The sequence below is a fragment of the Lycium ferocissimum genome, chromosome 5 (genome assembly GCF_029784015.1).
Source record: "Lycium ferocissimum isolate CSIRO_LF1 chromosome 5, AGI_CSIRO_Lferr_CH_V1, whole genome shotgun sequence".
Lineage (NCBI taxonomy): Eukaryota > Viridiplantae > Streptophyta > Magnoliopsida > Solanales > Solanaceae > Lycium > Lycium ferocissimum.
The window spans coordinates 5,099,182-5,113,545 of record NC_081346.1 but is presented as its reverse complement, the minus strand read 5'-3'; the positions used below and the strand labels follow the sequence as shown (position 1 = coordinate 5,113,545).

Below are 14,364 nucleotides of genomic sequence, written 5' to 3'. Positions count from 1 at the left end.
ATATGTTTAGATTTAATCTGTAATAAATTATTACAGGTTGTATTGAAATTGGGTCAAAAATTATAACAAGAAGCATGTAATTATTCCAAGCATCTACTCTTGGTGGTTAATGTTAGGGAATTGAAAAGCTCCTTGCTAAAGTATTTCTTAATATGCGGTGTTTTTTCTTTCCCTTATTTTTTTTTTTGGTCCAACGGTGTTTTTTTTAAATATTGATCCGGTTTCATTGCTTAAGAAGACTTTTTCTTGTTAATTTTTATATAAAACTTATCTTCTCAATGTAGAATTAATAATATTTCTTATTATTTATGTTGCAGTTAAGAGTTTCAATTTTTACAAATATTGACCCGGTTTCATTGCTTAAGAAGACTTTTTATTGTCAACCAAATTCTTTTATATAAAATTTTATCTTCACAATGTACAACTAATAATTTTTTTTATTTATATAGCAAATTAAGAGTTTCAAGATGAAATTTTTATACAATTTCAAATTTAATTTTAGTTTTACTTTTTATTCTTTAGTATTTATTCAACCATCGTTAACTACCTAAAATTTGAATACGTTTCCTTGGTAATATATACAGGGCATACTACGTAAATTTCAACCATATAATCTATATGTATCTCTATATAAGCTAGACATTAGAAATCTATCTCATTTTCTTTTTTCGCATTTTTTTTTCATTTTTCTATTAAATATATGTTTAATTATTTCTTCCTTTTAAAATGAATAATATAACAGCTTCAACAATCATAATAGTGCAATTACAGTTTAATAAATAGTCTCCTTAAATTTTAGGTTCACCCAATTAATGAAATAAATGATCTCTTTAAATTGTAGCTAATGAACCGGTTGGTAAGGAATTATTCATATTCCTTTTTGTCCATAGTTTTTAGACTTGATCTAACTATACCTATTCACCTTTTCTACACGAGTATATATAAACTTGTAATTTATTTTTTATGTAATTACTTATTTCCAAGCTCCTCTTTCCTAGGTTCTTCCATAAAGGTCTCAAAATTCATTTCTGGCCTATATTACGACACTTATGTTGTCATGTAATTGCTTTTTAAAAAAATAAATAAAAAATTATGGACTAAAAGACACACACACACACACACACACATATATATATATATATATATATATATATATATATATATTAAATGTGATCAAGTAATATAGGACGGAGGGAGTACTTCATTTATATTCTTAAAGAACTTGAAAAGTCAAAGGTGAACAAATAAAAATATATGGAGAAAATAAATATATCGGAGAATTAAAATTAAAGTGCATACGTGTATATATGAGAAAGAATAAATATTTAGTAATATGACATATATCCATGCGAGATAAAAAAATAATTGATTAAAATGTACAATTTATATAGCTTTTGATATAAGCATTCATTGCGAGAAAACGCCATAAATAGTCCCTGAACTATGGGAGTAGGTCTAAAATGGTCCCTGAACTATACACTTACCGGATTTAGTCCTTTAACTATTCAAAAACTTATCAAATTTGGTCTCCGTCTATTTTTTTATACAAACAACGTACAAACTCATAAACCATCATGAGATTAATCGTTAAACCATTTCTCAGACCTATATTTCTCTCTCCCTGCTTCTTTTCCTCAAGTTCGTTATCTAATCTCAACTTTTTCCTCAAGATCTCTCTCGCGTTTCGTAGCAGAGCGATTGCGTCGGTTAAAATCGACGAAAACCGATAGATCGGTTTTGTTAAAAAAAAAAATTTAAAAACCGATGGTGTCATTTTAAAAAACGACGGTCTCATAAACTCATGAAGGTTTATGAGTTTGTCTGTTGTTGTATAAAAAAATAGACGGAGACCAAATTTGATAAGTTTTTAAATAGTTAAAGGACTAAATCCGGTAAGTGTATAGTTCAGGGACCATTTTAGACCTACTCCCATGGTTCAGGGACTAGTTCGTCCCTGTTGGACAGTTAAAGAAAAGAAAACCTAATAACAAAGCAAAGAATGAGCAATGAAAAAATGAAGTGAAGCAAATAGGCCATCCACAAGGGGACACGTGTAGCACAAAGGCAATGATGAATTGGAAAGTATGCTTATGCTTAAGAGTTAAGAGAGCAAATTGTACAATTTTGTATGCAGTGTTCGTCCCTCCATCCCACTTATATATAATAGAGAAAAAAAGCGCCAAGAGGAAACTGGGAAGCGGGAAAGAGAAGCACCATGGCAGAAGAGCAACTTGTAAGCATGGGCTTTCCGGAAGAAATCGCCGCCGAAGCACTGACGGCTACCGGCGGCGATATCATCAAAGCCACCGAGTGGATTCTCAGTAACAGCCACAACAACAAAGATTCCCAAGATTCTTGCAATTCTAGCCCAATTTCACCATTCCAGCCCAAAATTGATCGATTTTTTACATTTCAATCCAAACCCCTCACACCCACTTCCGTTAAACCCATTGTTACTAATAAGGAGGTGGCAACCCATGAAGAAGATGTGGAATCTCCTTTCCTTCGTTTAACAAAGCGTCCTAAAGTATCTGATTCTGAACAAGGAAGAAACGAACAGCCACAAATAGTATTTGATACTGAACAAGGAAGAAATAAACAGCCAAAGAAACGACCCCCACATGAACCTTTATCTGAACGAATGAGACCTCGTACACTTGACGATGTTGTTGGTCAAGACCATATTTTAGCACCAAAATCACTTCTTCGATCAGCCATTGATTGTGGTCGTTTGCCTTCAATAATTCTGTGGGGACCACCAGGTACTGGTAAAACTTCCATAGCTAGAGCTATAGTTAACACTTGTTCTTGTTCTTCTGAAGGTGGTGTTAATACTTATCGGTTTGTTTCTTTATCGGCTGTTACTTCGGGTGTTAAGGATGTTAGAGATGCTGTTGAAGAAGCAAGAAGAATGAAAAAGAAGGGGAATAAAAGGACTATTTTGTTTATTGATGAAGTTCATAGGTTCAATAAGGCTCAGCAAGATTCCTTTTTGCCTGTAATTGAAGATGGTAGTGTTATTTTCATGGGAGCAACTACTGAAAACCCATCATTTCATTTGATTACTCCTTTATTGTCTAGGTGTAGAGTTTTGACTTTAAACCCCTTAAAACCTCACCATATTGCTGTGTTACTTAGGCGAGCCACGAATGATTCTGATAAGGGGTTGTCTTGTTGTATGGGAGAGATGATGAAGATTGAAGTTAATGATGAATGCATAGAGTTTCTTTCAACAAATTGTGATGGAGATGCAAGGGTTGCATTAAATGCCTTGGAAATTTCAGCTACCACTGCTGCTGCACGAACGCGAATGGCAAGAAATGATGATGTGTCTTCTTTCGCTGCCGTTATAACTCTGGATGATGTAAAAGAAGCAATGCAATGTAAGCATTTGGCTTACGATAAAGCAGGAGATGAACATTATAATCTAATCAGTGCGCTTCACAAATCTATGAGAGGAAGTGATGCTAATGCTTCCATTTATTGGCTGGCGAGAATGTTGGAAGGGGGTGAAGAGCCTCTTTACATAGCACGTAGGTTGGTTAGGTTTGCTAGTGAAGATGTGGGGTTAGCTGATCCATCGGCTCTTTGCCAGGCCGTTGCTTGTTACCAAGCTTGCCATTTCATCGGCATGCCCGAGTGCAATGTTATCCTTGCTCAGTGTGTTGCTTATTTGGCCTTGGCTCCGAAGTCTATTGCCGTGTATAGAGCATTAGGGGAAGCTCAAAAAGTGGTAAGGGAATCAGTTGGACAAAATGAAGGAGTGCCCCTTCATCTTAGGAATGCACCAACTAAGCTAATGAAGGATCTTGGTTATGGAAGGGAATATATTTATCCTCCTGACAATCCAAACTCATCCCAGACCTACTTGCCACGGTCTCTTCAAGGTTATAAGTTTCTTGATTGGCCAAATGTTGCAGCAAATGATCGATGATGAGGTTACATGACAATGTTATGGCTTCATGAAAATAGCTTCTTTTTCTGGTTAGCACAGTTTCTTCTCCCTTTTTATCTCGATTTCTCTGGTTTGTGGAATTGTTAGTGATCAGAGAAATCTTTAGTAATTGTGAGCCACATTGTAGTTATTTTGTCGGGCCTTCGATTTAGTTGTGAGCTGAGGAGGTGGGAAAAACTTACTGGTTTGGAGGGATTGAATGATTCCATTTATGGTTGTAGTTTTGTCAGAATCTATGCATTCCCTTTTTTTTTGTTTTTTTGTTTTTGGGCTACATCTGGAAACAATACATATTTGCTTGATGACATCTTGTGAGGACATTTGAGGTTTACTTTTGCCACTTCTATCTCCAATTTTACAGGGATTGTTCACTTGTTATCTCAAAAACTTAATTTGAAATTTGGCCTAGATGGAGATGAATAATTTCTTCATATTGGATCTATATGTCCAATGGTTGAGCTTTGCTTCCACGCTAAACGAATGGAATAATAGTTACGATGTGATTGTTTTGGGTGATGCTCAAATTCAGAGTTCCTCTTTTTTGATGTCATATGATTTAGGATGTTTTCGAAGACTGATTACTTGGTAACCTATATCTTTCTTAACTGCTGTCTTAACCATCAATCTATACGGCTTAAATATCACGTCGTTCTGAGCAAGTAATGTGGAGTAGCAGTTGCTGATTGAAGACATAAGCCAATTGATAACTAACGACTCAATCAAGCTTTTCTCTGAGCGGTCTTGTAGAGACTGCTTAGTAGTGTGTTCCTGTTACTTTAGAAACCTGTCTCTGATATTCCCTGTAAACCTACTCCATGTTAATTCTCTCTTGTGGTGTTTCTGCTGAACATGCTAGCCCAAGTTGGAAACTAGAAACCAAGCACTTGATCTGTTCACTACTTATATTCTTGTTTGCATCCCTCCTGCCATTTCTCCACAAAGAGAGGAACCTTCAATAGTATCCATCATTTGATCTGGTAATGCCATCTTGACAAAAAAAGTGGACATTCACATTGTATTCAAATAGTTTGTCTGTGGACCTTTTTCTAGTGAAAATCTCCAGCAATAGGATCCCATAACTATACAAATCTCCTGTTATGGCGACCTCAGCACCCATGCTGTACTCTGCAGTATTGATCCATATTAGTCAATCATATCTCTGTCTAAAATGTACATATTGAACCTGATAAAAATTGTGCATATTAAAATTAACCAAGTTTAATTAGAGGATTAGAAAACGAGAGGATATTTACCTGGTGGGCGTAACCAATAGTTCCCTGTATTCCGAGTGAGCTGAATTGGTTAAGGTTGTCTTCCCCAGAAAAACTAGGTATGAGCCTCGCCAATCCAAAATCACTTACATGTGCTATCATGTTATCGTCGAGAGGAATGTTACTTGGCTTGAGATCACAGTGGACCACAGGGATTTCACATTGATGATGAAGTTAATATAATGCAGAAGCCACGTCTATTGCCATATTTATTCTATGAAAAATGTTTAAGCTATTTCATTGTATTTGTCTTTCTGATTCTTGATGTAACCACTCCTCCAATATACTATATACTATTTTCCATAAACTGATGCACTATGGTTTTAAAGTTATTTCCTTTGAAGTCAATGCTGGAGCATGCAGTTATGACTTTCACCAGGTCTCTATGCCGAATATTTCTCAAGGCTTGGTATTCATCCACGGATACCTCTTGGACGGGAACCTCATCCTCTAAATTGTTGCCTGAAAGATTCAGAGTCCAAGGTGGAATTTCTCCTCATAACTTATTTGTTGAAAGGTCTAGCTCCCGTAGGTTTGTCAATCAGCTAAATTCAGGATGTACTCTTCAAATGAATTGTCTTGCATGTAAAGTGTTTCCAAGGGCCAAACATTTTCCTATGGTGCTTTGAATCCTGAGAAATTGTTGTAGGAAAGGTCAAAACCAGCAAGGTTTGTTAAATCTCCAATCTCCATTGGCAGGGAGGGAGCCCATAAAAGAGTTGTAAGAGATATTAACATGTGCCAGGAATTGTGCCACTGAGATCGTCTTCACCTATATAAAGCCTCAACAGCTGTTTGCAATTTCCAAGGGATGGAGGAATGGTTCTGTTTAAAGTATTTCCAGACAAATAAAGATAGAGCAGTCTCGTGATGTTGCCTATTGAAGATGAATCTCGCCTGTCAATCTGATTGAATCCAAGTCGAGAGTTCCCGAGTTTGAAAGGATACCTATAGATGCTGTATGCTATCAGTTAGATGATTTTCTTGCAAGTAAAGTATATTTAGGTTCACCGGCTTTGTAATTTCTCCTTGAGAGTTGTCCGAAAGATCCAAGAGAGTTCAGAAGGAAAGAATTCCAATATGAGGCGAGATGCTTCCTGCTTAACCTCTTGCCTTTCAGATTCAAGTGAGATGACCCTTTGGTGTTTGAGGCTACATGTAACTCCAGGCCAGTGGCATAAACGTGAAGAACCATCCCCAGAATCCAAGACTGCTAAAGAGTCTTCAGTTATATAGGATTTGACCTCTAGCAACGCTCACATGTCCGTCTAATTTCTTCGAGTGGCTGCTGAAATGCATCTTGAGTTGCACCAACATTTGAAATTGATAGTAGAAAGAGTGAGCATGAAGAGTAGATTTACACTTATACTATGAACCTTCATCGCTTTCTCAGTTTTATTTGATAGACTTGCGGTTATATTACAAAGTCTTGGTTTAGCACTCATTTCAAACATGAAATTTGGTTGTTCCTTCTTTATGCTAAACCATGGGGTTGAAATTTTGTTTTATTGGTCATTATAATTTATTTAAAGTTTTCATTCTAAAAGTTTGCAATTTATTCCTAATGGCTTAATTGGCAAGGCATTTGTAATCAACGAGGTCCCTTAATTAAATTCATTTGTCTACTAAATCATGGAAATGAAAACAACAATTTGGGAAAAGGAAATGATTTTGGTCAAAGTCTGTACAGAGAAGAATATAGTACTGCATTTAAGAGTTGATTAACTGCCATATTATATAGTATTAAGCTAGGCTAAGAACAGGAAATTTTCTATACTACACCTTCAATTTCAAAAGATAAAAACTAGTGTTGATTCATTCAAGCTCACAAATGCTGTCGACTCATGCTAAAGTCAGTGAGGTAGCTCTATTAAATCAGTTAGTCCACTACATGTGTAAATAAAAAATAAAACCAATCTGACTTGTGACTGGTGTAAACATGTCAGTTTTGTGTTTTTTCCACTTAATAATCATCCGACCTGTTACTCGGATTCAATGGCTTCAACGTTTTCAAATCTGGAAATAACTTAGTGATGCAGTGCGCAATATTGTTATAAGGGGTCGTTTGGTTACAAGGATTAGGGGGTTATCCCAGCATAAAATTTGGAATTAAATTTGTCGAATGCTTATCGTGGACATTAGCTAAAACCAGTAGGTAGATAAACACATGTTTATAACCTAATCCTTAGCTGTGATTTGAGCCAAACAATGTAACAAGACAGCATGAAAAAAGTGCTGGAAATGATGACAAATTCAACTATCACCTACCATAAATTAGAAGAAATGCTTCTACATAATCTGTCACTACAATTTCAATGAAATCCAGTAAGTATAGTGTGCAATCCTGGATGCTGCTTTCCCAAATTGGCAGAATATCATCACCCGTCACCCCAAAAAATTACTCACAAGTTGCTTCATAAGCGCAGGAGGCCAAGACAAACGAAAGCAACATTACACAAACAACAAATTTGCAGAGCTAAATGTAGAATTAATCTACACAGGGATAGGCTCAGGAGCTGGATCTGAGGGAGCACCACTACTGCCATTTAGGACGGTCACATTTCCATCTGAATCCACGTCCACAATTACTGAATCACCCTCTTTGATCTCACCTGCAAGCATCTTCTCAGCCATGCTATCCTCCAGCAGTCTCATAATAGCTCTCCTCAACGGCCTTGCTCCATAGCTTGGGTTGTATCCTTCCTCAACCACCCTGTCTCTAAACCTCTCTGTCACTTGAAGTTCTATCTCCTTATTTTTCAATCTCTCAAAAACCTCCTTAAGCATGATATCAGCTATTTCCTTCACCTCTAACTTAGTGAGCTGACGGAACACAATCATCTCATCCAATCTGTTCAAGAACTCCGGCCTGAAGTACTGTTTCAACTCTTCAGTCACCAAGCTCTTGATGCGATTGTAACTACTATCCTTCTCATCATAATCTAGATCAAAACCTATACGACGTCCTCCTTTCTCTATCACACTGCTTCCAACATTAGATGTCATGATGAGGAGTGTATTCTTGAAGTCGACAGTTCTGCCCTTGCTGTCCGTCAATCTTCCATCTTCAAGAATTTGAAGCATCATGTTGAAGACATCAGGATGAGCCTTCTCAATCTCATCAAAGAGCACAACAGTGTAAGGTCGACGCCTGACAGCTTCAGTTAATTGACCACCTTCAGTGTAACCAACATACCCAGGGGGTGAACCAATGAGTTTAGAGACTGTGTGTCTCTCCATAAACTCACTCATATCAAGCCGAATCATTGCTTCTTCAGAACCAAAGTAGTAAGTTGCTAAAGTCTTGGCCAGCTCTGATTTCCCAACACCAGTTGGACCAGAAAAGATGAAACTGGCAATAGGTCGGTTGGGATTCTTCAGTCCAACACGAGCACGTCTGATAGCACGACTAATGGATTTTACAGCTTCATCCTGGCCAATGACTCGGTTATGAAGAGTTTCTTCCATTTTTAGGAGGCGATCGGATTCATCAGTTGAGACCTTCTCTACAGGGATGCCAGTCCAGGAAGAGACAATGTGCTGAATATCTGCCTCTGTCACTACGGGACCTGCATCTCCAGCCTCAGATTCAGCCTTGCTCATCTCTTTGTTTTTGTCTATCAAGGCTGAGATCTGTGCCTTAAGATCCATTTCTCTATCACGCAACTCCCCGGCCTGTCCAATGCATAGAGAGGTAAGAGATTAATTTTCCTCATATGTGTAGTGTGCTAGTTGAATTGGCTGACAAATTACAATTCAAAATCATATAGGAGGACTAAAAAATTGCATATCTTGAACATCTCAATGCTTTCAATAAGAAATTAACCAGTTCGGTAGAATTTTATGCACAGGATTGAGAGCAAAACGAGGTACCTTTTCAAAATCTTGACCGCGGACAGCTTCATTTTTCTCCTTCGTAATCTGGCGAAGATCTTTCTCCAGCTCTCTTGCTTCCTCGGGGAGCTAGATGGGTATCAGGAAAACGGGTCATGACTCCATTAGCAAAAAAAAAAAAGACAGGACAGGGTAAGATAAAGAGAGTACTCTATACCTGTGCATGCTGAAGTCGAACACGGGAACCAGCTTCATCAATCAAGTCAATTGCTTTATCAGGCAGAAAGCGGTCACTGGCCAAAAAAGGTTCAACTTAAAACATATTCATGCTTTAATTGAGATAAATTATGGAATTCAGAGAATTCTTTTTGGAGTGTAGATAAATTTGCAAATTTTCAGGAGATAAAATATGCATAGGCGTATTCAGACACCGATACAAAAAAAAATCAGCTTCTACTAGTTTTTTCTTTGGAAAGGATATATCAATCATCCGAGAAAAATAAATTAGTTGGTTATGAAATCCCAAAGTCAAAATGTACCAACTACTCAAGGCTGGAAGAGAATTTGGAAAAGGAGAATATGATTAATACCTGATGTACTGGTGAGAAAGTTGGGCAGCAGCGACTACTGCCTCATCAGTGTAACGGAGCTTGTGATGAATCTCATACCTCTCCCGAAGCCCTCTCAAGATCTGTATGGTTTCGTCCACAGAAGGTTCAGGGACTTTAACTGGCTGGAACCTCCTCTCCAGTGCAGGATCTTTCTCAATGTGCTTTCTGTACTCATCCAGGGTTGTCGCTCCAATACACTGTCAAGCAAAACCAATATTTTGTCATGTTAACAGATATACTTTTGAAATTCCTTTGTACTTTTACCAGGATGAGCTCAGATCAAGATAATGATCAAACACCAAATTTAAAAGTAGTTTTCATAGTTCATGATGAAATTCCCAAGGAAGGACATACTACAGGTCAAGGAGGATAACTAACCTGTAGCTCGCCTCTAGCCAGGGCAGGTTTCAAGATGTTTGCTGCATCAATTGCTCCCTCTGCAGCTCCAGCTCCAATCAATGTATGCACTTCATCAATAAACAGTATTATTTCATCACTTTGTTTAATTTCCTCCATTAGTTTCTTCAGTCTTTCCTCAAACTCTCCACGGTATTTTGTTCCAGCAACAAGCAATCCCATATCAAGTGTTATGACCTGATCATCACCCATAGCACGTCACAGACCCACATAATGACAAGGATCTATATCTTTCTTCTTCTTCTTTTTTTTTTTTTTTTTGACAAAAAAGAAGCAAATACCACATCGAAATAAATACAGATCAAAAAATTCACAAAAATAGGTTCATCTACCCTATGACTTTAGTTAGACTAAGAAAAATTCACAAAAATAGGTTCATCTACCCTATGACTTTAGTTAGACTAAGAAATGGAGTAGGAGGGTAACTAAAACCTGTTTTTCTTTAGTGCTTTATAGCTGGGTCCATAAAGCAGTGTTAAGGAAAGATGTAAAGCGCGCTTAAGGAGGTTGAAATTTGAAAGTACATGTTAGCGGGACATTCACATGTTTCTGTAAATTTTTGGCACACCTACAAAAAATATTGATCGGACAGATAATTGGATACTTTAGAATCATGTATTTTTTGGCCAGGAGAGAGAGGGGTGGGGGTGGGGTTGTTAAATGGGGAAGAGCAATATGGCATTTCCTACTTTACATACTTCTTGTGTATCTGTCTGCGGGATTTTTACTTCCAATTTAATAAATTACCCACTTTATAGAAACCAATTCTAAGACACTATACAAATGCTGTTTGAAGCCTTTCTATCTAAGAATGTAGTGCAGCTTCTGGATCTGCCATACAGCAGACATAAAATTGAAAAAGAAAGAAAATAAAGCACAAGAATACATCATGTTCTGCAAAGTTATCATAAACATCTTTACCTTCTTTCCCTCTATTGTTTCAGGGACATCACCATTAGCGATTCTTTGAGCTAGACCTTCAGCAATAGCAGTTTTTCCAACACCTGGTTCTCCAATAAGACAAGGGTTGTTTTTTGTACGCCGACCCAAGATTTGAGTGACACGCTCGATTTGAGCCTGTCTTCCAACTACAGGATCTAGTTTTCCCTGAAAATACAATATGACCGGATCAAATAAATGGAGACCCAATCAATCACCACATTATGACAAATATCTGTCTAATTACCTCTTCAGCTAACTTTGTCAAATTGGTTCCATACTCCTCCAACGTAGGCATCTTTTGGCCAGAAGTTCCACCTCCAACACTAGCACCAACAGCCTCATTACTCTCACCAACCATCCGTATGACCTATTTTTTTTTTTAAAATAAAAAGAGAAACCGATTACAATGAAGTCAAGCAATTTAAATACCCTCAGCCCCATCAAAAGTACCAAACAAAAACGAAGGTACCCAAAGGAAGCACAAGTTACTTGCCTGTGTGCGAATGTTACTGGGGTCAGCACCCAAGTTTTCAAGAACACGGGCAGCCACACCTTCACCTTCGCGCAGCAATCCAAGTAGCAAGTGTTCCGAGCCAATGTAGTTATGCCCTGAATCAAGAAACCAATCAACACAGAAAACATCCAAATGATTTTCAGAATCCAATGAAGTTTGTGCACGGAGAGGACTAGAGAGAAAAAAGTAACCATTGAAAATCATGCCTATAACAACTACATTAAAATAGACCTCAAAGAGAACATCTTTTTTATGCCATACGACAATCCCACAAAAGACTGAAATGATTAGATAGGGGTACCTAGTTGGCGGGCTTCCTCCAGAGAGAGTTCTAGAACACGCTTTGCACGAGGAGTAAAAGGAATCTCAACAGCAACAAATCCACTACCCCTTCCAATTATCTTCTCTACCTCCACACGAGCATCTTTCAAATTAATTCCCATGGATTTAAGAACCTTAGCAGCAATACCAGTTCCCTCACCAATAAGACCCAACAAAATCTGCTCTGTGCCAACAAAGTTGTGACCTAGTCGTCTGGCCTCTTCTTGTGCAAGCATAATAACTTTTATTGCTTTCTCGGTAAAGCGCTCAAACATTGCTTTTGGCACAAATCGGCACCCTCTTGGCCGTCTGAAAGAAGTAGCAGCTGCCACTTTTGAATGGAGAGTTTGTCCAGATTTTACAAGTATGGTATCTATTGCATTGCACCCTCGCAGTCCTGAAAAACTGTTCAGCCTTAAGGAATGAGATTTTACATCACATAGCATTCTAACAGTTCTTTGTTTTTTCCCGGATCCATTGAATTGTCCAGCCCGGGCAACTGAAGATGGGATGTTTGTTGAGTGAACTAAAGCTCTAGCCATGATGGACCTGCAATGTGACATGATAGCATATCAGAAAAGATCACTAGTGGCATTTGGCAAAATACCAAGGTTCATATTACATAACAGAATAAGGATACAGTAAAAATGAATTCATAATTAGGCGACATCAACAAAACCATCTTTAACCAATAACCATTGAAGGTTACTTTTTTTAAGTGACATAATGTAGAGAAATAGGATCATTATGGGAATGCCAAACTTCAAAAACTCTGCAAATGCATGTTGCCAATTTCACAAGATACTCGAGTAACATACAACTAGGGCACAAGCTTAAAACTAAATTCAAATGTCATCATAAATTACTCCATAAGTAAATAAATAATAAAGTCTCAAGACCTGGAAAACTATGCAGCCACTGAGTGGCAACTGTTTTTCCATGATTATGCAGCTGAGCTGCAAGGACTTTAATTTCTAAACTAGCATAATCGCGAAACATCAAAAGCTGTATGTCAATTTTGTATAGGTTAACTTGGTTCCAATCAGATTATATAAGCTAAAACTCTAGGATATAACACAAATTAGTAAAACAACCCATGCCCTTAAAAAATTCCAGTTTCATTCTACATCCCAAAAGACCAAGTGGCTTTAAACACTTATGAGTAAATTCTAAGACCACAAGAAGTCAACCAAAACCACATCAAGTGCTTAATTAAAAATCTAAACATGGTGAGCTACATCATACCCCTTTCAAAGTAGCAACCTGAGAGACGAGCTCAGAATCCACAACAACACCAAACGATAAAATAGTAACCACATTAAGCTCCTAAGCTTTCAAAGAAAATATTACAAACAAGTACAAGCCAAAGACTCATCTTTACGAATTGGTAAGGTAAAATCATCAAAATAAGCCAAAATAGCAGAACAAACAGCTCAGAACAACTCAAAATTAAAAAATGAGCTCCAAAGTTTCAATTTTTATCGCTTTGTTGAGCAACTAATGCTTGAATTTCAACACAAGAAATAAAGGGGTGGAGGTACTAAAATGTATTAAACACCTAACTCAAGCATTCAACACACCCAAAACCAAATCTTGAAAAGAACCCTAATACCAATCTCTCATTCACCAATAAATATGTACATACAATTATTCAGTAGGTCAAGGAAAAGCTCACCTCAATAATAAAAAAGACCCAAAAGCTTCTGAAAGTTTGAAAAATAGATAAAGAGAAGAAGAAAGGGAAAAGAAATATAGAGACCAAAAGGTCGGCCGTGTATAGCTAATACAGATTGAGATATAATTGTGGATGTATATATAAAAGAGCTCTCTCTCTCTCTCTCTCTGTACCTACTCTCTAGAGCCTCTTTGGATTGGCTGGCTTATTTTAGGCGTTATAAAATACTCCCTCCGTCACAAAAAGATTATCTATTTTTGACTTGACACAAAATTTAAAAAGTAAAAAAAAACTTTTAAAATATGTAATTCAAAATAACTCTTAGATATTTATGTGGCTGTAAATCATTTCATAAAGTTAAATTATTTTTAAATATAGAAAGGAGATAATCTTTTTAAAATAAACTTAAAAAAAAAGAAGGGCAATCTTTTTAGGACGGAGGAGTAGCAGTTAAGTATTTTGTAGTGTTTGTGTAAGATCATGAAGATACTTTTAAGTATTTATTTTTTAGTCAAAATAATACTCCCTCCGTTTCAATTGATTTGTCTTATTTTTTTTTTTTTGGCCGGTTCCAATAAAAATGTCTCTTTCTATATTTAAAAAATTGAATATTTAAATATCCTACATGGAAAGTTTATAACTGAATATATTTTAATATATTACCTACATCTTTAATTTAGAACTATAAAATTCAAAAGTCTATTTTTATTTTTTAAACTTTGTATTAAGTCAAAACACTTAAAATGAGACAGAGAGGCTAAGAGGGTGTTTGGATTAGCTTATTCTAGTGCTTATTGGCTTTTAAGCTCTTTTCTAGTTTTTAT

At 36.7% G+C, this 14,364-nt stretch overlaps 2 protein-coding genes across 4 annotated transcripts; one reads left to right on the top strand and one right to left on the bottom strand.

Moving 5' to 3' along the window:
- Positions 1 to 1,992: 1,992 nt before the first annotated feature.
- On the top strand, positions 1,993 to 6,729 carry LOC132055585 (uncharacterized). 3 transcript variants are annotated; one of them, XM_059447485.1, is made up of 2 exons: positions 1,993 to 3,984; positions 5,571 to 6,729. In XM_059447485.1, the coding sequence occupies exon 1, from the start codon at positions 2,216 to 2,218 to the stop codon at positions 3,932 to 3,934; it is 1,719 nt and encodes a 572-aa protein (XP_059303468.1). In that variant the 5' UTR covers positions 1,993 to 2,215; the 3' UTR covers positions 3,935 to 3,984; positions 5,571 to 6,729. The 3 variants fall into 3 exon arrangements, with proteins under 3 accessions (XP_059303468.1, XP_059303469.1, XP_059303470.1); XM_059447486.1 differs by having other exon boundaries at positions 5,556 to 6,729; XM_059447487.1 differs by lacking the exon at positions 5,571 to 6,729 and having other exon boundaries at positions 1,993 to 2,522; positions 2,565 to 4,393.
- Positions 6,730 to 7,468: 739 nt separating this feature from the next.
- LOC132055584 (ATP-dependent Clp protease ATP-binding subunit ClpA homolog CD4A, chloroplastic) lies at positions 7,469 to 12,446 on the bottom strand. Its single transcript, XM_059447484.1, has 9 exons — positions 11,846 to 12,446; positions 11,524 to 11,639; positions 11,275 to 11,397; positions 11,010 to 11,195; positions 10,050 to 10,265; positions 9,651 to 9,868; positions 9,278 to 9,353; positions 9,100 to 9,189; positions 7,469 to 8,901 (listed from the first exon to the last, which is right to left on the bottom strand). The coding sequence occupies exons 1-9, from the start codon at positions 12,426 to 12,428 to the stop codon at positions 7,720 to 7,722; spliced, it is 2,790 nt and encodes a 929-aa protein (XP_059303467.1). The 5' UTR covers positions 12,429 to 12,446; the 3' UTR covers positions 7,469 to 7,719.
- Positions 12,447 to 14,364: the final 1,918 nt, after the last annotated feature.